General features: G+C 40.3%; 1 protein-coding gene across 1 annotated transcript; it reads right to left on the bottom strand.

Annotated features, from left to right (window-relative positions):
• Positions 1-543: 543 nt before the first annotated feature.
• On the bottom strand, positions 544-21,822 carry PTER (phosphotriesterase related). Its single transcript, XM_016213238.2, has 4 exons — positions 21,355-21,822; positions 19,709-19,974; positions 7,745-7,885; positions 544-2,246 (listed from the first exon to the last, which is right to left on the bottom strand). Exons 1-4 carry the CDS (start codon positions 21,784-21,786, stop codon positions 2,036-2,038), a joined length of 1,050 nt encoding a protein of 349 aa, XP_016068724.2. The 5' UTR covers positions 21,787-21,822; the 3' UTR covers positions 544-2,035.
• Between the last annotated feature and the right edge of the window lie 21 nt (positions 21,823-21,843).

The raw sequence follows: 21,843 nt of genomic DNA, 5'->3' as shown, positions 1-21,843 counted from the left end.
ATCCTTTGTCTGTTTAAAATACACTGCCAAAAGCCATCTCTTTAAAACTAAGAAAAATATTAAAAATGCATGCTGATAGATTCAAACTATCAGACCACTTCCACTATTACAATGAAAAATCTGTTCCCCTCTCAGCTGCCTTTTGAAGACTCTTTGACAAGTAGATTTCAAAAACAGATTTAAAAATCTGTTTTACTGGTGAAGGATATTTGCTTTTTTTTTTTTTCATTTAAAAGAATTAATTTGTTCTCCTGACTTGTTCCTCTGGGTACTTTCTGTTCTCATGCAGAAAGCTTCATCATCTTTGATACGCAGAAATATCTTTTATTTAGCAGACCTCACCTTTCCAAAAGAGTTATGCATGGTGTTCCCATAAGAAGGTGCTGTTTTCTTGGTTTAAATGCCTTAGTCTGAGTAACCGTCATGATTATATGATTAAAAACACTTAGCCCATTCACCAAGAATAATGACTAATTCGATTTGGCCTTTCTAATATATAAGATAACTCAGAAAGGAGTTGCAATGGATTTTATTTCTATTGAACAATATATAGTTATCAAAGAATTGGCAACAGGGTTTGTAGAATTTTTTTTTTTTTAGGTAACAGCATACTGAGGATTCAACCAAAAAGATTAATTTTTAAAAAGCAATGCACATCAACTAAGAGTTTTAAAAAGGCTTTATTTACACAAATCATCAGGGCTGGGTACTATTTATTTATTTATTTATTTATTTATTTATTTATTTATTTATGAGTATGTTTATTAAAGCTGGGGACAGTGAAACAAAGGAAGGACTTAGGGGCTTAGGAGAGCCTGGGCTGGCCTGCTTTGGCTCCCTAGAAACGTTATAGGCAAGAAGTGATCCAAGGTGGGGCTGCTTTAGCTCACTGAAAAGTCAGAGAAAAGGGTGACTTGGAGACAGGTTCAGGGGTTAAGCCTGGGACGAGCTGCCATTGCTTGCTGCTTCCCTGGTTGCAAGTCTCATGGGGACCCTTATAGTATTAAAAAATAGTATGTGCTCAAGAGAAGGTCATGGGCGTGCTCCAAGGAGGGCGCCAAGGCTGATAACTTTTAGAGCATAGGCTGAAGAGTCAGACTGTCATTTCTAGTAGACCCGACCTTTTCCTCATATAAATAAGCATTATTTTCTCTATTTAGGCCCAAGGAAAAACAAAGAAAAGGTAAAGGGAATAAAGGGACTATATATATATATGGCAAACGTTTCTCTTTTTTTGCATTATACATTATTAATTAAATTGTGGCCTTTGTTATTATAAATGTAATGATTCATTAAAGTATATTATGTAATATATTCTGACTTTTATGATTGAATTTTTATAATTCAGTGTTATGTGTTCATGCCCCCTTATAAAAAATTTTCAAAACACAACAAAATTTATAGCAAAAGTGGGTGCCAGAAAGCCACAGGCAACACGATTCATTGTAAGTATATATAGACAGGTGGACAGCATATAATTAACCTTCCACAATATTTTTACCATTGTAAATTGGTAATTGTCTTACAGTCTCTATTGAAAAAAATCTCAAAATTTCACTTCCCTTGCTGAAGAAGCTATTCTAAAGTGCCATATTATTCATTAAGCATTAATTAAAGAACAGCAGGATAATTAGTAGGATCATCAATATTACAAGAAATATTGGATTGCTCCAGAAGGGGGTAATTTAACTAAAAACACTTTAAATTCTCAAGTAGGGCAGCTGATAGATTAAGAAAACAAAACAAAACTTCCCTAAAGGGATTTAGCCTGTAAATCATTGTTTGGAAGTAGGCACTTCTGTGCTTATGTTGTTAAGGCAAAGCAATAGGGCTCAGTAAGGCTCCATGACTCCCAAAAGGCGCAGATGTGATAGCCAGGTTCTAAGAAGGCAAGATGCTTCTAATTCTCATAAAAAGGAAATGACCCATCATTAGTCCCATGTAGCGCTGATTAATTGATACCTCACAGTGGATTTGAAAGAGCTGAATGCTCCCTGTAAGCTTCCTATTCAAGGTGTGAACTTACAACCAACCCTTATTTGAAAGTTAGCCATTGCCGAGGGTTTGCTATTAGTATCTTATCAAGGGCTTTCTCGCTTATACCTCTAAGCAGCATTTTAGGAACAATGTTGGTGAGTATGTGAGAATAGCCGTGGCCTCCGTATTTCATCAGCCGGTGCTTTGTGTGTATGTCATGGGCCATCAGAATTCGGTCTTCATAGCCTTCGTCCACCAGGAGACGTACCCTGTGAAGAATGTTAACTCATTATGTGGCATTTGTCTCACATTTACAGTTTTCAGGGCGCTTTACACGTTGTACTTACAAACCTACTGTGCTTGTCGCAGAGACCCCGCCTTCCCCGTGGCATGTGCACTGGGAGACCCTTAATAAATACTGTGTGGTGATGATAAAGCGATGGCTGCATTTTGGTAGGATCACGGTCCTTGTTGCATGCCCACAGATATGTGTAGCCTTTGATATTTAGGACAATGCCTGGCAGTGCTGCGTTAAAGATAGCTTCGAACAGGAGGTGCCAGTTTGAATGGATGGCCCCTTTAGCATTCCACTAAATAACTGTTCTGCCTCTGTAGCTGGTTCTCACTCTAAAAATGCCTCTCTTAGTGGGCCTTTTTTTTTTTTCAGATCTCAGTCTCTCTCCTTTTTTTCTAGCAAATAACACCAATGACTACTTCTGATTAAATAGGGAAACAGAAGGAATCTTCGTACAAGTGAAACCTTCTGAGAGTAAAACCAGCTGGTTTGGAAGTGAAGGGTATATGATAGCTAGACAGTCATTTTTAAAAGCTGAGCAATGGTATGTTTATATTTGGAGCATTTGTCCCTTTGACGTCTATGGGAATTTTTACTTAGTCTTGGAGCACTGGGTTAAATTGACCACTCAAAATTTACTCTTCCTTCTATTTCAGTAAGATTGCTATAAATGATGAGCCGTTCCTTTGTCTAAACATCTAATGCTATAATTCAAAACATGAGTCACCTCCTGACAGCCACCATCTGTACATGTCCGGACTCTGGGCAGTGTCTGTCGTGACATCCATGGGTCTCTGGTGACAGGAGGTGCAACTTGGGCACAGTGGCTCTTCTCTGGCATTTGCTATAAAGTCTTGTCAGTTTCTAGATTCCCAAATGGATCTAGGTAATATTTATATTTCAGTGGCACTTCCTGGCATTCTAGTGCATGGGGCATATTTAACAGCTACTACAATAAGCAAAACCTGAGGTGCTACACAAAAACTCAAGCACAAAGCCCTTCCTTCTGAGAACATACATTTTAAAAATAAATTTCAATGGAAGATTTGGTCTTGTGTTTGCAGGTCAAAGGGATATAAGTGCCAGAGAAGAGGAGCCACCCTGGGCATTTTGTCTAGAACTCCATATTCATGTCATGTGTGCCCTATACATGGAATGCTAATTGTGTCACCACAGTTCTCTTTGAGTCTTTAAAAATTTGTGTAATGCCCAAAAGTTCTGAAGTTACCTTTGGAACAAATTCTCTTTAACAGAATTATCTAAGAGTTATTGGTCATTTATGAGACAGAAAGATTTGACAGAAACAATGCAGGATGTGTCTTTACAGGATGTTTTAGGGTATGCTTCCCTAAGATTTTGTCTCTTTTCTTTGAGGGGAAAAAAGGGGGGTATCTCGTTACTACAGAGGCATGTCATATGGACGAACAGATTCCTGTAAGAGGCCTTGTGTCAACACAAACTTACTGAATTGCGAAGTAGTGAGGAAAGAATATAATGGATAAGATAGTCCTTTGAAAATGGGAACCCTTAGGACTCATTAAGTCAAGAATCTGGAGACTCCTAGGAAAGATAATGTTATAGCTCTAGAAACATAATGATATCCCATCGAGAAAACTACCTGGTCACTCCTAAAATGAGATCATCCCTCCTGTGGGGCCACTGTAAGGAAGAACAGTAGTTCTAGCGACACCACCAGAAGGAATGAACCACTACAGATGAGAAGACAAAAAAATCGCAGTAATTATAGAAATACAAATGAGTTAGTGTTTTGCAAACAAATATTAGAGAGAGACTACAAAGTGTGAAAAGGCAGAGATATAATAAGATTTGAGAACTGGAGCACAAGATTGAAAACAGGTGTTAGACACAGAATTTCTGGTGCTGAAAACCAGAGGTAGGCAGGCGCGTGCTTCTCTGTTCTTGCACTTCTGAGCTTTATGACTACCGGGGCTCAGAAAAGGACTGCCACTGAAAGATGAAAACCAAGTGCCCAAGAGATAGGGACAAGGGCACTGGGGCACATACCATCCAAAAGTGCATTCAGGATTACTGTGGGCTGTACTTGAGTCAGTGACCTAATGCATTGTTTTAATTTAAGGAAGATAAGTGTATATACATACACATATACATAGAAATACATAAACACACACATATATAATTTTGTATATATTTTCATACATCTAGAATGTTTACAATTGGTGCAATGAAAGCTGACCAAATTAAGTTCTTGTTCTTGATTTAATAGCCGAAAGGATATTAAATATGGTAAGAAGGCCTACTGGGAGAGGAGTTGGTCATCCTTCCCCCATCTCCTTCATAGATCCCCCTCGGCAAATCTCCTGTCTCTTATTCCAGAAGGTCTGGGAGCCTCATGGAAGGTGTAAGGGTGCAAAAGATATACCTCACTGCCACAAAGGAAGCAGGTCCCAGGAGCTAGCTTCCAATTTCCAAGATGAATCATAAAATATTTATTGAGGACATTTATCAGGAAATCATGATTCGAGATCATGAAAGATCATAAAGACCTACCACGCCATCCCATTTTAAATTCCAGACAATATTCACCTCTGAGCATGGCACAAGCTAGAAGGGCCCTTGGGAAGCCTGTTAGCCAGTATTAAATAACGCTACTGGGCCAGTAAATGAAAAATATAGAACAAAATAAACAAAAATGAAACAATATATCTGTTTATCAAAGGGCTAGTTTGAGTAGTAAAAAAAAAAAAAAAATAGATCTAGTTTCACTGGTCAGGACAGTCCAAGCAGTCTGCGTATGGAGAGCTAAGCCTCTCCACGTTCATGTAACTAGTGTAACACTGATCAGCTAGCTCTCTCTAGTGATGCTAAACTTGAAGCATATTTTCCTGTGCACGTGGTCATCAGGAGGAGTGCTGATGCCCAGGGACAGCGGAATATAGACAGAAAGGCCCACTGCCCAGGGGCAAATGCTAAGCCTGTCCCAACTGTGGCCTCTGGCTCAAGCTCATCTCAGCCCCAGGGTGCACACGTTTAACTGTTGATACTTGAACCTCACAGTTTCTAGACATCATGTCTCCACTCCAGTGTTGCTTACTTCCATTCTAACCAGGTTTCTACACTGATAACCGTATTCCGGCCCTTGTCACCATGGAGAGCTACCTCCTCTCTGAATTCTCAGTCTTCAGTTTCCCACCCTGACCCCCAGTCGCATCTTCCTAGCTTCTCGCTCGCCCTCTCCTACGACATGTATCCACCCGCTCCACCAAAGCTTGCAGCTATGTGCCCCCGCCCCCTGCCACATATATTCCCTTTTCTCTCTACATTTTCTTCCCTCCAGCCCAGACCTCATGACCCTCCTCTCAACCCCTCTCTTGTTCCCTTAGCTATCAACAACATTTTTTGGACAAAATCCCAACTCTTGATCTCTCCAACTCTTTGCATCTTTTTTTCTTCTATTTTTGCTTCTACTGACAAAGCTTCTTTGGTTCCACTACCAAACTACAAGACATTTTTGGGGAAAATATTCACCAAGTCATGTGTGTATTGGGGCCAATACACAGTCATGCAGCCGGGACCTCTAGCCTCACCTGGGTCTTGCACACATCATGTCTCTGGTCATATCTCTCTCTCCACCTGACATCCATCCCCGGCCTACACCCTCTTCTACAAGCTCCTGCCCGGAATCCACTCCTTCTTTCTCAGGAGATGATTGTTAAGGGCTCACTAGAGACCACATGGGGCCATATGCTCTCACTCCCTGTTTCTCCCCGCAAGAGGTATCTGTATTCACCCCTTTACTGGCCTCATCTCCCCTCATTTCCATGGAGAAAGTGCATCTCCTTTTAACCAACTTCTGATTTGCCATCTATTTGTCTCCTTAGGAGCCTTGCTCTGTATCTCTTATCTCTCCAGTTTTTTAAAAATTAACATTCATTGACCAGTTCCATATTCTGCCCTAGTCGGTCAGCTAAAAACTTTGCATACTTTATTTCATATACATTCTCTAACAAGCCTGTAGAAGAGGCATTACTTACTCCCGTGGATTCAGCCTCTCTGCCTCTCTGCTCTTGCTCTCAGCTACATAATCATGGCTCAGCTCCTAACAAAACCTTCCTTAGATCTGTCTTATCATCTAGCTTTAGCCCTACACCCCTGCTTCCTTCCCTTTACTACCAAGCTTCTGGATTTTATTTATTTTTTTAATAACAGTTCCTTACATTTATTGGGGTGACAGTGGTTAATACGAACATCTAGGTTTCAGGTGTGGGTTTGCTCTGTGTGCCCACCGCCCAAAGTCCTACCTTCCCCTGTCACGGTATATTAGGCCCCTTTACCCCCACGCCCCTAAGCTTCTTGCAAGAATAACCTCCACATTCTCTCCCTCCCTCGCCTCCTACTCATTCCCCGAGCCTTTTCCACCAAGGCTGCACTTACTGAGAAATGAGAGCCTCCGGACTGAAATCCACTGGATGCTTTTCGGTCTTTATCTCACTTGATATCTGCCACCGGCCACCAGCGTTCAAGCCGTCCCGCCTGCAGCCTGCCGCCCCACCAGCGCCCATGATGACACACTCGCCTGCCATTCTCTTACCACTTTGCAAACTTCTCCACCTGCCCTTGAGGGGCTGTTCCTGAGTCCACCCCTTAAACGCATGTGTTCCCGGGGGCTCGGCCCTCATTCTCTGAGTGATCTGACTCATCCCCACACTTCCAGCTGTCACGTACAAACCAATGGCATCTACACTCATGTCTCAGTTCAAGCAATTTCCAGCCCGAGCTTCACACTCTTTTCCAAGGGCCCCGCTGGAGAGCAGCCCTTAGGTATTCCCGAACAAAAGTCATCCTTTCAACCTCAGATCTAGCTCTTCCTCCGGGTTCCCTGACCTGCTCCATTCGGTGTTCATATCACCATGTAACTAAGATGAAACAGGTAGCCATTCATCCCTGACTCTCAACATTTTCCATTTCGTGGCATAGAATGACATGTACAGTTGTTTGCTTTCACTGAATATCAGACAGTTTTGAAAGGTTAGATTTTTATATGATGTTTGGTCTTTAGACAGTATACTTATAGCATTTAAGTTGCAGTCGACTCTTTAGTGAGTACTTTTAATAAAGCATTTCAAAAATATATTGTATGAGGTTATGACTTGAGTGTGTTCAACCTGGGAAAGAAACATCTTACTTTCTGAGAGATAAAGGAGAGAAACATGTTTTGTTCTCGTTACCATGGCAGGGGTTGAGTGTTATCTGTGTTTCTTGTCAGCTGCCCATCTGCACTGAATGTCTAAGGCTCTGCTGAGCTTTTGCCTGCTTAGGATGGCTCATTCTCTTACTATAATATATAGAGATTCTTCTCCCTGAAACAGCATTGATGTATTTCTATCTGCAGGTCTTTGGTTCTGCCTGCTTACTGATTCCAGAACCTTTGCTAATACCCACCCAGACATGAAAATCAAAAGCGAATGCTATCAGAGATTTAATCATATTTACCTTCTAATTCTTTTATTATCATCGGGCATGTCAATATCTGGGTTCAATTGGTAATGAAAGAGTTCAGTACCAAAGAGATCATATTCCAAGTAACAGCCAAGTTGAGCAAACTCCAGTAGTTCTTTCTTATTAAGTATAGTCCTAGAGACAATAAGACAGACATAGTGTTATTATCGAGAGCCTATTTTCCACATGCACAGATTAAAAGCTTTAAACACACTATGTACAGGAACATAGTTTAAGTAAAGTAACAGAAATTTTGAATTGGCCCTTATGATGTGACTATAAAATAGTAAGTTCACTTTGTTATCAGAAATAAGAGAATTTATCCATCCGAAGGAACTTTTCCCTTTCAAAGTACTTGGGATCTATAGACATTTTAATTAAGTTGCCAAACTAAAAAAAAAATTTACTTTTTTTAACTTCACCCGAGGATATGTTTTTATTGATGAGAGAGAGAGAGAGAGGCAGAGAGAAACATCAATCAGTTGCCTCCCGTATGTGCCCCACCAGGGTTCGAAACCACAACCTGCGTATGTGCCTTGACTGGGGATCAAGCCTGCAACCTTTTGGTGTATGGAACAATGCTCCATCCAACTGAGTGACCTGGCCAGGGCTACTCAAAAACAATTTTGCAATTCTCCTATAGAATTGTCTTCAGGATATGGTCCATGTATGTTTGAAAATCCTTAGTGGTACTGCTGTGAACTGTGGAAACTATTACAGGAAACTTGGCACCAGGTGCCATGAATTCTGTGAGTAAATGCTAATATGGGTTAAAACTGAAGCGAAGGTAAAATAAGAGGATCAGTTTCTTGTGAAGATCATGACATGGTTCTAAACTTAATTTCAAAACTTATGTAAACATCATTGCAGCTTCTTAAAAAGGGGCAACACTCCTATAGATATTTATGTTCTGGTGTGCTCACTTTTAAAATACAATTTATAATTTTATGCTGATTTTTGTGGATATCTTCTCATTCAATAGATATCTTAGCAATAATATCACAATTTTATGTCGTAAAACTATGCAAATGAATGGGAAAAGAGAAAGATTTAAGATAAGTACAGTAAACGGACAAAGGAGCAGAGTCAAATGATTTCAAGAAACTTATAACTAGTAAAAAGGGATGCATTAAGTTAGACCCAAAAAAGCATGGTAGAATTTCAAACACATAGAGAAATAAATAAATAAATATATAAATAAGAAAGAATAAGAAAGAAAGAAAGAAAGAAAGAAAGAAAGAAAGAAAGAAAGAAAGAAAGAAAGAAAGAAAGAAAGAAAGAAAGAAAGAAAAAACATTCTACCAAAAGACAATGAATATGGAAATAATGTGAGGGGAAAATACACCCTGTTAGACATTGTGTAAAGGTAATTAAAGGCCTAGAAAAAGGATGATTGTTTGGGACCCAAGACTGGCCTGGAGAAGAGTTGGGATGTCAGGCATTCATTGTCTGATTAGGCTTTGATGTTCTCTAATATACTATCACTTTGGCAACTCCAGGATGCAAGGATTAAAGCACTATTATATGTCTATAAATCTCTTCTAAGAGGTCAGAAGTATTCTCAAAGCCTTTCTTCCAAACCATAGCAGGACCAATTAAGCCTCAGTGTGTCACAGTGCAGGTTTCTGCTGTGCTGAGGCGCTTTCCGCGAGCTCACTGTTGACTTCCCCTCCGAGCAGGCACATTGGAGCTGGCTCCCCTTTATCCGAGCCACCGATTTAGCGTAACTTATCATTGACAGTATTGTTTAGGCAGAGAGGCTAAAATACCTTCCCTTCAGACTATAAAATGTGCATTATTTCTGTGCGATCTTCTATTAAACTACTCCTTTTCCATCTTCTTACCATGGAAACCATCTTTTGCTTCCAAAATTACTAGGCTAAAAGAATATGTGTTTTTCTATAGTAAACATATTCTGTCCCCCCCCCCCCCCCAAAGAACCATGCTTCAAAACAAAATATACACAATTAAAATAACCTAAGGGGGAAGAGATACCTTTAGTATTTTCCCTTTTGAGTCAATTCATTTAGTTTGTTGATTACCCCATGGGCAGTGTACTGGGGCAGGGGTGGGGGGAGGGCCGGTTGGAGTCAAGAAAGAGAACGGGGTGCCAATAACAGGCTGGATCAGACTCTGATTTCTACTCCTGAAATCTTTTTTCTTTCGTTGGCATAATGCCTTGAGAGCAAGTTTTCTAAATTTTAAGGGGTATATTGAGAAACATATTCAATGAAAAGTCCATAGTAAATAAAAAGCCATAGAAAAATCTTTAGTCTTAGAACCAATTGTAAATAAAAAGTAAAGCTGTTTACCATCATCATCATTATCATAGCTAAGAATAAGAGCCTACTGTGTGTAGCAATGTGCTAAGTGCTTCATATGTATTATCTCATTCAACATTCTCCACGATTCTTTCAGGTCTTGATTTTACAGATGAGGGAACTGGGACTTGAGATATTAAATATTGAAGGTGATATGCTGAAGTATAAGTGCATTTTGAGGCTAGAATCTACTCTCTTAACTATCTTACTTACTATATGACTTCTCTGGCTACATATTCTGTACTCAAAGGACATTTTCCAAAATTGCATTGACTTTCTGTTCATATCATGTGTTTTAATTTTTATTTTGAAATTTAGTTCCCTCCCACAGTAACCTCAAACTGCACTTGAAAATGGGAAATTTACCATCAAAGAGGGTGATCAACCCCCAAAGTAAGAAAGGATTGCTTTGTGGAACTTAATTACTAGTTCAGAGAGTGATTACATATAATAGGATCTGACCATTGCAGTTACTTCAGACAATTGGAATGACGTGGTCAAAGGAGGAGAAGGAACTATATTAATCATGACCATTGCTTACTTTCTTACTAGGAGCCTGATATTGATTGCTTTAAGCCTCTTATAAATATTAAGGGGTATATATTAAGGGTCCTTCTTTCTCTTGAAGTCCAGACTTGCATGTCTAATTGCCTGCTGTCATGTCAATTTTGATGTCCAATAGACAGCTCAAGTTTAACATGTCTCGAAATAACCCCTTGTCTACCACCCTAAACTAGCTGTTCTAGCACCCTTCCCTGTCTCAGTGCATGGCAATTCCATCCATCCAGTTGCTCAAGCCAAAAAACATGTGATTATCCTGACTGCTTTGTTTCTTTTATACTCTACATCTAGCCCATTAGGGTAGACATTTGGCTCAACTTTCAAAATATGACCAGAATCCAGATAGGTCACCACCTCCCTGCTATCCTACTGGTTCAAATAACCATCATCTCTTGCAGGATCTCTGCAGTAGATCTCACTGCTCTCCTTATTTCTACCTTTATTCTACTACAGTCTAATCAAATACAGCAGCCAAAGTCTATCTCCACACCGAAGTCAGATCAGGTCTCTCCTTTGCTCAGAACCTACTAATGGCTTGCCATTTCCCTCAAAGGAAAAAGCCAGGGCCTTGCAGTGGCCCCTGAGGCCATGCCTGGTCTCTTCAGATGCGGTCTTACAACAGCCTAATCTAAGAGAGGAGTGGGGAATGTAGGTATCCAAATCTCCAGATGCCAGTTATATGTAAATGCGACTTATATTACCAGCGCTAGCTGAAGAATATCACCATAGGTAGAAATACTTTTCTAGAGGAAGACTAACATGTTTAGTAAGACTCATCCTGCACATGTAAGTTTCCAGAGTAACCCCTGGGAATTCCTATCCTGTAGAACAGCCCATAGAAAGGAGAGTGACTTTGAGGAAAATGGTTCTTTGGTAAACACTTAAACATTTTACAGCCATGTGTAGGGAGATTTCCTCAGCAGAGAAGCAATTAAGCCGATGTTTTGGACATTAGGAGGCAGACAAATTTGCTGTTATTAAAAATCCAAGAAAGCCCTGGCCGGTGGCTCAGTTAGTTGAGAGTCGCCCCATGCACTAAAAGGTTGTTGGTTGATTCCTGGTCAAGGCACATGCCTGGGTTGTGGGCTTGATCCCCAATAGGGGGCATACAAGAGACAGCCCATCCATGTTCTGCTCTCACATCAATGTTTCTTTCTATACATTCCCCTCTCTCTCTCTCTAAAAATCAATAAAAAATATATATTTTTTAAAAATCCAGGATATATAAGTACGTATACATAAATACATAAATTAGTTTTTACTGACATTTAATGATATGACACCCTTTGGATAACTGAACATTAGTGTGTAGAAATTAAGAAATGAATTGATTTAAATTCTTCTTGCTGAAGTGCAAAACCCCTGGGGGGAAATAGTGTTAGTGGACATGCATATTTTTCATGAGAAAGGCCTAAAAAAAAATAGAACTTGGTATTAGATGTTAATGAGAGGTAGGATAGGAGGAGCAGGGGAACAAGAACAATAAACACTTAATCACCATCAAGTATTTAAAGCAGCCCTATCTCATTTAATCTGTTCAAACACTACGTGAGGGAGGTGTGATTATCACCACTTACAGGTGAGGAAAGTTGAGGAGTTGTGAATAAACCCAGACTACGTTTGTCCTCAGAAGCCACGCTCTTAGGCCAGGCTGCCCCTTCTGTGCTGAGAGCCTCCAGCACCCACAGCAGCCCCCTTCCTTCTCGCCAGCACTCACCTATGGAGAGATCCACCCCATCACAGAGACACCTCGGAGCATCTGCACCATCAATGCCTAACAAGGTGACTTAACCACATTACAGTGACACTCAGTTGGACAACTTCCCGGGACTGTCAAGGTGCTACTGAAGTTGCATTTATGCAAGTGACTTTTTTTTTTTTTCTCACTTGGAGAAAGGATTGACCCCAGATGTCAGAATGGTATCATGGGAAAATGTACTCTGCTTGACGTCTTTTCAGATACGAATTAAAGAGAGGTCCTGCCCCTCCCAGACATCAAAGATCTCAAAGCTTTTCTTATATAAGTGTAGGGGTCAACCTCAGCCAGTTCTGCTCATTCCATATTCTCTATCCGTGAATGATTATATTCTTTCTTATTCCAGTCTTCCCCAGCCTTGAAGGGAAGTATTTTTCACCTCTTGTCCTAAACGGTCAGCCAAGTGACTATGAGATGCAGAAGAGCTCCTGTATTTCACACTGGGCAAAGTCCCTCCTTCAAGGTGCACGGTGTGACTGCAATGCCATTTGTCCAATATCCTGGGATTTCCCAGGAGGAAGATGAGGTTTTTGTACCAAATGTTTGTTCTTGTCATTCATATTATATAATTTCTTCTGTTGCATGCTTTACACTTTTGCTCTTCAACTAATAAGCAAATTCGGTCTATATAAGGAACAGGCATACATTTATGACAAACATATTGCCATTAGCTAAGAAAATGGTATCTAAAGTGATTTGCCTATCTCTGTTTGCAGAATACGGTTATCATTTATTAGTGTTTTAAAGTTGGTACTAAAAGGCAGGGATCGTTGATTCTCTTTTTCTTACCTCTTTATATTCTAGATCTTATCCAAGTGCTGAGGGGTTTAGTTTAATGTCAAATGCACTCTGATGGGAGCAAGGAAGTCTGTGTGAAGTGATAATTTAGACAGGGGTCCGTGGGCCATTTAGGGAGAGGGAACTAGAGCAGAAGAAAGGATGTGATTCGTGGGTGTGATCAAGATGATAACAATGCCTAACATGTGCCTTGGGCTTTGCAGTTTCACAGAACTCTCAAATATTGCTTTCACGGAACAGTCTTTTCAATATTAGAAAATAATTGGGAACAAAAAACAATAGAAAAGTAATTCAGATTGCCGTGTATTTATTTCCCTTTATCAGTATTTGAGCAAGCATGCCCCCCCCCACACACGTTATTCAGTTCTCTGACTGCTTGGGCCTCTACCATAAGAGATGTTTAATGACATCATCGGAAGGAATGATGTCACACTTTCAATATTATGACTTAAGTGCAGGCTTAAGCAAAAGGAACAGATGGCTGCAAGAGAGAGAGACCCTTATTTGAATCAGACAAAACTACAAGCTGGCTCTGAATTGTGAAATATATTTAAAACATTATTTTAAAATACATTTTGTGGTTTATACACCCTAGGAAGAGCTTTTTACTCTATGAACTTTCCAGCTGCCACGTAGCACCAAAGAGGCTGTGTTTCTCGCGTAGGCGATACCCAGTTCAGGGAATGATGGTACTGAGGGGAGTGAAGATAAATCTCATAGCCATGGCAATCCTATTTGTTAAAATGTCACATTTCATGGGAATGGTGTCAGAGTCGTGAAAAACTGCTTCAGAAGAAAAAAAATCACCAGGGAAGGGTTTGATGGTTACAATGTACTGGAGATAATACATGGCCGGTGCATCCAACGGCCCTGACAGTGGCTGGTCTGCCCAGTGTCTCTATTAAAGGTGCACTTTTGGACATTCAACAAATATCAGTTACAAACATAACTTAATTGCACTTTATTCGGCACTTTTATAAGCATCGCAAAGCGCTGCTACATTTAAGTTTGTCGAACATTTGTCTGGATTTTCTTTTTAAATAGGTCCTGTCTTGAAAGGAAGTCCAAGATAAACAATAATGGGGGAAATTTGCATTACACTTAAAGGATTAAAAATAATTTTTCTTAACCCCTTTGACACATGAGCAAAAGACTGGGAGGATTAAGTGACCTACTCAAGGTCACACAGCAAGTAAGTTCTGGTGTCGGAACTAAAATTAAGCATGGTGACCCCCACACCCCCTGTTTCTCACTGTCCCATGCAGACATAGACTAGACATCACATCAGTGAAAGCACAGCTGCCGCAATGTCATCACACGATTTCCAGCTGAAGTGTATCCGAGGTTTGTGTTTCTATGTCCGTGAGTACTCTCCAGACCAGTGTAGGTTTTAATGTGAAATTTAGTCATAGTCATGCCCAAGTATATATACAAGTAGCCACAATGGCATGTTTCAAAGCATCCATTTTAAAAATATTTTCCCATTGTCTGCCATAGTGATAACAGAAGAAATACCAGTGGACATTAGTAAATGGGAAAAGGGAAATGTTATTTGTAAATATTTTCTTTGAAAAAAATGCACTTGCTTTTCGGGTCCCTTTCTGCTTTGTTGCCTGAGTTGATGTCTTTAATTTCTCATTCTGTGCTTGGATCTGAACCAATAAGACTAGATAAGTTGTTTTTGCTGTACTTAATGTGTACAATATACATACTATATAATGCACACTCCTTTTTTTCACAGCATACTGTACATTATGCACATAACACATGCATATACACCACCCCTACAGTAAACCGTTAAGAGATACAGCACTGTGCCCACAGGATTCTAAGTATTTAAACCATTTCATGGGCACGACATTCCAACTGTGTGTTTTTTAAGTACTGCCATACTATTTAGATATATAAAGATGTTTTGCTCAATTCAAGTTTGTCAAATATTTGTTTTTGAACGATTTCATGTTATTTCACTAGTATTCATAGAAATTAAAAGTGTACAGTTCCAAGGATACCGGATAGTCTTTTTTTTTTTTCTTCTTTTTTTATGGCTTTTCAAAGGCAACCTTAAGGTTAAAAGTCACCATAATCATAATTAAATAAACAGTTTGAAGGCAGAGATTGGGTCTTGCTCCCTGCTACCCCTCAGTGTCTGGTTTATGATAGTTAGGCTTTCAATAAATATTTGTGGAAGGAAGGAAGGAAGGAAGGAAGGAAGGAAGGAAGGAAGGAAGGAAGGAAGGAAGGAAGGAAGGAAGGAAGGAAGGAAGGAAGGAAGGAAGGAAGGAAGGAAGGAATATTCCACTCAATCTAATTAAGAGCATGAAAAAATGTTTCAAAATTGTATCCTTCGAAGAGCTAGGTAGATTTGCATGGATAATCAGGAGCACAGAGAATAAAATGTGTTGGTGGCCCATCATCTGTGTCTTCCTTTCTCCTCTGTCAGAAACCCTTTGGTCAAATTCTTTGACCTTCCACAGGGAGCAGTTTTCAGACAGAAAATGTGCTATTTTCCTGAACTTTATTATTATTGTGTCCCTCCTCAAACTCTAGGCCCTGGATTTCCGTCAAAGCCTTTTGGTTTGTTAAATAGAGAACCAAGCAGAAAAAAGATTGAGGCATACCAAGTGTCTGGTGCCTTCCCTAGGGCTCAGAATGTAATCAGTAAATAGTTAGTACCCAAATACCGACCAGTCATGTCATTTTACCCAACTTTCCTTGGTAATGAAAGAATTGTGTTGTTATAAAAATACCTACAGCTACTCTATAGCGCATTAAGGATAAACTTCCTTGGAGATGAATCACAAAAAGACTATCTGTGGGGTGTCTTCTTTGATCACATATAGCCCATGTTAGACTGGGGACAGAGGCAGTGCTGTAATTACATGCCACCTGGAAATGTGGCTAGAGTTTTAACAGGTAGTAAAATTATAATAAATGATTAAAAGGCATAAAGCCTTTGTAGATGAAAAGCCCAAACAGGAATAGAAATGCTGGTGTTATTTTCCAATAAATGTTGACTTTGGGTGGCTGTAACTGTCAAGGGCAGCCCCCTGTGAGGTTCCCTAGGGTTAAATTCACAGCCGTCCACAGGCACTTCCACAGGCCCATATTTCTTAAAGAGAACAGATGGTTAGGGGAGGCCTAGACACAGAAGCAGATTTATCTTGTCAGGCTGTTATCTCCAGGTAAATGACCTTAAGCAGGTCACAAATGGTCACATGACAACAATGTGGTTCAGAGGTGTCCTAAGGTGACAGCCATTCATTAACTCTTCCCTCTCAAGGTCCCACAAGCTCTTTTGGGACAGGCATACAGCAGTTTGCTGTAGCTGCTGCTGTGTGTGTGTGCGTGCATGTATTTTAAGGCAAAATGCCTGATGAATGAGTGCCAGTGAAGGTCTATGTATTCAAAAACATTTCATTGCTTCAATGTTATGTGGACATCCTGGAATCTTTTATTCCCTAGACTTAACTGATAGAAATCCTACCTTTAAGGGGACAAAAGAAAAGTTTCACAGGTAGCCAAGGCTGAGCACCAGCCCTACTGGAGAGCCCAGGGCTCTAAGGGGCTGCAGGGCCGAGCCAGCGCCTCCACTGGTTACGTCACAATCACAGCAGCCTGTGGGGTCTGAACCTTCTTTGTGCCTGAGAAAACATGGTGGGAGAAACAGAATAATTTTCTGGGGTTTTTTGGGGTGTTTTTTTCCTGGAGGCCTTGTTGTCAGGATGCTTTTCTTTTTGTGTGTTGTCAGTGCATTTTGCTGCGTGAAATACATGCCCTTTTGTGATTTGTCCCCATTATGAAAGCCGGAGCCCTTGCCCTTTCAGCGAGGATCAGATTGTGTGCAGCGCAGCGGACCTCAGAGAGCCTGTGAAAGGCTGACCTAGTCAAACCTCCGCCTGGCGACGGTCTTGCTGTGAAAAGTCACATCAGAGAGCTCAAGTTGCCTGGATCTGCCTCCCTGATTTTTTTTTTTTTCTGTTACTTTATTCAATTTGTTTTTCCAAATGTGCTACTTTTTCTAAAGCCATTTCCCCAGTTCCTCTCCACTGAAATGTTCATACTTCTCTACATTTCTTTGCCAGGCACTGGAACCCTGAAAAATCCCTAATATAGACACAGAAGATGGGGGGGGGGGGGGCGCTGTTCTAGAATTGGCCTCAGGATTTTCTAGGATGTTCAGAGTTTGTCTGATGTCAGATCAATTTCTCCTCCCCATCCTGAGCCATTCTAGAGGGGGGCACTGAAATGGATGCCAGTGAAAATCAGATGGTGTAGCTTTATTATTTTTAAAAAAATACATATACATGTGTGTGTATATATACACACATGTATAGGTATAAATGTTGTTTGACTTTATGAACAAGAAATATACATATATTTATTGCTTGATTCTATGAGCAAGGAAGCTCTACTGCACTAGGAGTTAAAGGCTGTTTCACAATTTCCAGTGGAACCTTATTTTTTATTAATGCCAAGCATAATTTTCTAACTCACCTACAAGTCTAACTAAGAACAGAAAGCACCAGAAAGATTCTTCCTTAAGAACCATTGTGAACCGGGTTCGAGCAGTATGGCAGACTAGACGGTCACAACAGGAAACCTTCCCAGGACAGTACAAGTAAAATACTGGATACAGTAAAAGGGGGCAAAAACACATTTTTAAATGCTTGGTTCAGCTGGTGGGAAAGTAAAGGACCTGCTCAGAAACAAGAAAGCAGACAAAATGAGGAATAGAGGGAAACCCAGAACTATCATCGTCCTGGGGGGTCTTAATGGGCCCATAGTAGAGAGTCAGGGCCGGATAGGGCAGGAGACAAAGGAGACGCAGCCTGAGCCAGCGCATAAAGGAAGCACTCCTCTCATCCCAAACCACACCCATGCGAATAAACGAGTTAAAAACTGGCCCACAGACGGAGTCTTCGGAGATTATGTCTTTCTGAGTCTTGTCTTCCGGTGAAAGGGAGGCAGGCTGGGAAAAAGTCTCTTCTGAGAATCCAAAACCACAACCTGCACTCACTGGGTTTAGGGGCCAGAATTCACAGCACCTGTGTGGTTCTAAACCCTTCGCGTCAAAAGTTTAGTTTTAAAAGTCACAATAAGGCCCGGCCGGGCGTGACTCAGTAGTTGAGCGTCGACCTAGGATCCAGGCGATCAGGGTTCAATTCCCGACCAGCGCACATGCCCGGGTTGTGGGCTCGATCCCCGGTCGGGGGTTTGCAGGAGGCAGCGGATCAATGCCTCTCTCACCATTGATGTTTCTGTCTCTCTCTCTCCCTCTCCTTTCCTCTCTCTGAAATCAATAAAGATGTATTAAATAAATAAGTAAATAAAAATTAAAAGTCACAATAAGACAAATACAATATCATTCTACTGTATAAGGTCCCTAGAACAGCCAGCTTCATAAGGCCAGACAGTAGGATGGTGGTTGCCACGAGCCTGGGGGGGGGGGCGGAGGGGGAGTTGTAGTTGAGTGAGTACAGAGTTTCAGTTTCGCAAGATAAAAAGAATTCTGGAGACCGGCTGCACAATAATCCACACTACTAAACTTCACACTTCAAAATGGTTAAGATGGTAAATGTTATGTTATATGTATTTTACCACAATTTATACAATTTTTTAAAAATTTAGTTTAAAGTAATACCAGGTTAGTAGTGCCCTTAACAGCCTATAAGAAACAAACAAAACAAATCAAAACCAAAAAACGGGGAGAAAACTCAACCCAGGGCTCTTAATAATTTCCAAGGAATCTAAGATCACACTAAATTTTTTCATACAGAAGGAAATAACCTCACATGGACAAGAGCTAAAAGAATCAACAAACTAGAAAGTTAGAGTAAAAAAAATAATAGAAATTAGATTTATTAATTTATGCATGCATGTATATTATTTTTTAACATTTGAGTTGAAAACATGTTGAAGGGGAAAAATGTATCAAAATTAACCGAGCAGATTTGAAAAGTAACAAATGAAACTAATAGAAATAAAGAAAAAAACTATAGTTCTTAGCATTATAAACCGAATCGAGAGTCTAAGCAACAGGTTGCTTTCACTGGAGAGAGAAGTAGTAAATAAGAAGACAGAATGGAGAAAATTACAGTTCAAAGATGGAAATGGATGGAAATATGAAGGTGTTAAGAGACATGGAAGACAGGTAATTAGATCTTACATATGTCAAGTTGGAGTTTATGATGCAAATATAAAGAAAATATGAAGAAGCAATATTTGAAGAGACAAGGGCTGAGGTTTTCCAGAAACAATGAAAGATACATCCTCATGCCCAGGAAGTACCCAATTTAGAAATAACTGTAATGTATTATTAGTCACACAGACACTGTGTTAATTCCTTAATCAACCCAATCCAAAGGCTAGTGTGTAGCCTGTGTAACATTGTTAGGCTTATTCATGAGATTAACTCCAGCCAACATCTGCTTATATAGTCAGCTACTTTGCTGTCCCCTACACGTCCAATCATCCATAATCATCTGGGCACTTGCACTAATTTGTACATAATCTGCTTACCTATCAAGGTGCGACATAACTGTCTTGGAGATGTCCATACCTGCTTCTTGCAATATTCGGATAATCTGAAAGGGTGCACTTGGATTCCTTCCAGGATGAATGATAACAGGACAGCCAAGCTGGGCCTGGGCATGAGCTGCTGCCTGAAGAACTTTTTTTTCGCTCTCAGTCAGAGGCCAGGAGCAACCAATTTCTCCAATGACGCCACACTTGACACTGGTTCCATCAGCTCCATGGAGAACTTCATTAATGAGGATGTCAGTAAGCTTAGGAAGGGTGGGAATGAATATATGTTATAGACTGTGGAATTTCTCAACATAGTATCACCCAATATGTTAATGAATGCGTTCTTTTAGTTACTGATTCTTCAAAAATGTATTCGTCATTCATTCAATTAATGTTGGTCAAGGAGAAAGGCATTTTGCTGGCCAGATCTCAAATACAAAAAGTAATTCTAAATCAAAGATTCAGCAGTATCTTACTGTGACTATTTAATAAGAAGCGTATGGCTTTAGGAAGCTATAGGGGAAATAAAAAATTACTTAAGGAAAGGACATTCAGATGAGAGAGAAAAAATCAATAATTTAACCAGAGGAATGTTTAGACATAAAAAGGCTGCCTTTGAACTTACATCAACTGTATCAAGTAATTCTTTAATTCCCCCTTATTCATGCATTCTTTTATCCTATACAGCATAGAAAATTCACAGTATACAATACTCATGTTACATTGTTTTGGTCAGATGTATAGCTACTGCTAAGAGTAGCTGGAAGACTGTAATAGTTGACATCATGGTAGTCCTCAAGTGATGTAAATATATAAAAAGGGAAAGCCCTGACTGGAAAATAATGCAGGTAAAGTTTTGAAATACAAAGTATTTTAAAGATTAACTAAGTGTTTGCAAAAACTGCAGCTGACGTGCTATGCCTATCAAACAGGCAATGGAAGATACAAATGAATATCTATGTGTGTGTGTATATGTATATACATATATTTACATATATATATGTATAAACACATACATGTACGTCTAGAAAGAGAGCACATACGCATGCCCAAAAGTTTTGCTGCTTATTTGTTTTTATTGTCCCTGAAAGATGTAATTCCTTATATCCATTCTTACTTAAGATCTTATGACAAAAACAGGGGAATGGATTTTCTTCCACCCCTCCTGTTTTGTAAAAGGAGAAGGGAACATATTGGCAAATGTGCCAAGTCTCTGCCTGCCAAGTTTCACCCTACAGTGAATTTTTATGACTGGTTATTATAAGACCCAGCAACAAAATCGAGGCTGCCTAACTGAAGCTTATCATGAAAAACTGAGGTTTACAAACAGGCGGGGGCACCGCTGCTGAGCAGGGATGCAGTGTCCACGAATCTGAGCATTAACACATTGGGTTCTGCAATGACCGGTGCTTTCAGATCTCCTTCCTCGATGCTTTTTCTTTATGAAACGAAATGTTCCTAACTTGGGTCTCAACTGGAAGATGTCCTCGCTCTCCAGCAAATTTGTGTAGAATGCCCAGCTACCTGTGAGCCAGTGACATTTCCAAATGTAGATGACATGTGGGGATAACGTGAATCCTGGCTATTGGGAATGTATGTATATCCAAGTATTGTCAAAGAATTTAGTTAGGGCTTTCTACCTGCTCCACTGACATGGCTCTGGTCTCTGGAGAGTGAGTGGCATCCACGTAAAAGCCAGCGCCGGCTATGATGTGGACACCGGTCTCTTCTGCGAGCCACTTCAAGGTCAGCACGTCCCGGCTAATCCCGGTGGTCGTGTTTTCCACCAAAGCCCCTCCACCTTTGGCTTTAAAATACAGCAGCTCTTCCTTGATTGCTTCCTTCTCTTGATTCAACTGAAGGTTCTCTCTATGGGAGTAAGGGTTCTTCTGAATCCAAAACAAATTTTTCATCATAATGGGCTCCTTAGAGACAGCGTCGTGAGACGGAGGAGGTGGGTCGTAACAGCAGTCAAAGGTCATTGTCAAATGTTCGTGCGTCAGGGTGCAGCCCAGTTTGCTTGGCTCCAGCAGTCCCAGGACAGTTTGGACCTTGCCGCTTAAGGAAGACATTTCTGAGGGCACCTGGAGATGCTCTAAAAAGAGTGTTTTCTGGAAAGAAACAGAAAG

This window comes from Miniopterus natalensis, chromosome 1 (genome assembly GCF_054644295.1).
Source record: "Miniopterus natalensis isolate mMinNat1 chromosome 1, mMinNat1.hap1, whole genome shotgun sequence".
In the NCBI taxonomy this organism is placed as follows: domain Eukaryota; kingdom Metazoa; phylum Chordata; class Mammalia; order Chiroptera; family Miniopteridae; genus Miniopterus; species Miniopterus natalensis.
The sequence above is the reverse complement of the archived record's forward strand: the minus strand, read 5'-3'. Positions and strand labels throughout refer to the sequence as shown.

What these genes read in the sequence shown, in the direction of transcription:
- PTER (XM_016213238.2), bottom strand. Translation starts at nt 21,786, where the DNA reads ATGTCTTCCTTAAGCGGCAAGGTCCAAACTGTCCTGGGACTGCTGGAG. An exon ending in GAGCCATGTCAGTGGAGCAG is followed by an intron (nt 19,975 to 21,354) that starts GTAGAAAGCCCT and finishes ACCCTTCCTAAG; the next exon opens with CTTACTGACATCCTCATTAA. An exon ending in GTTATGTCGCACCTTGATAG is followed by an intron (nt 7,886 to 19,708) that starts GTAAGCAGATTA and finishes TATTGTCTCTAG; the next exon opens with GACTATACTTAATAAGAAAG.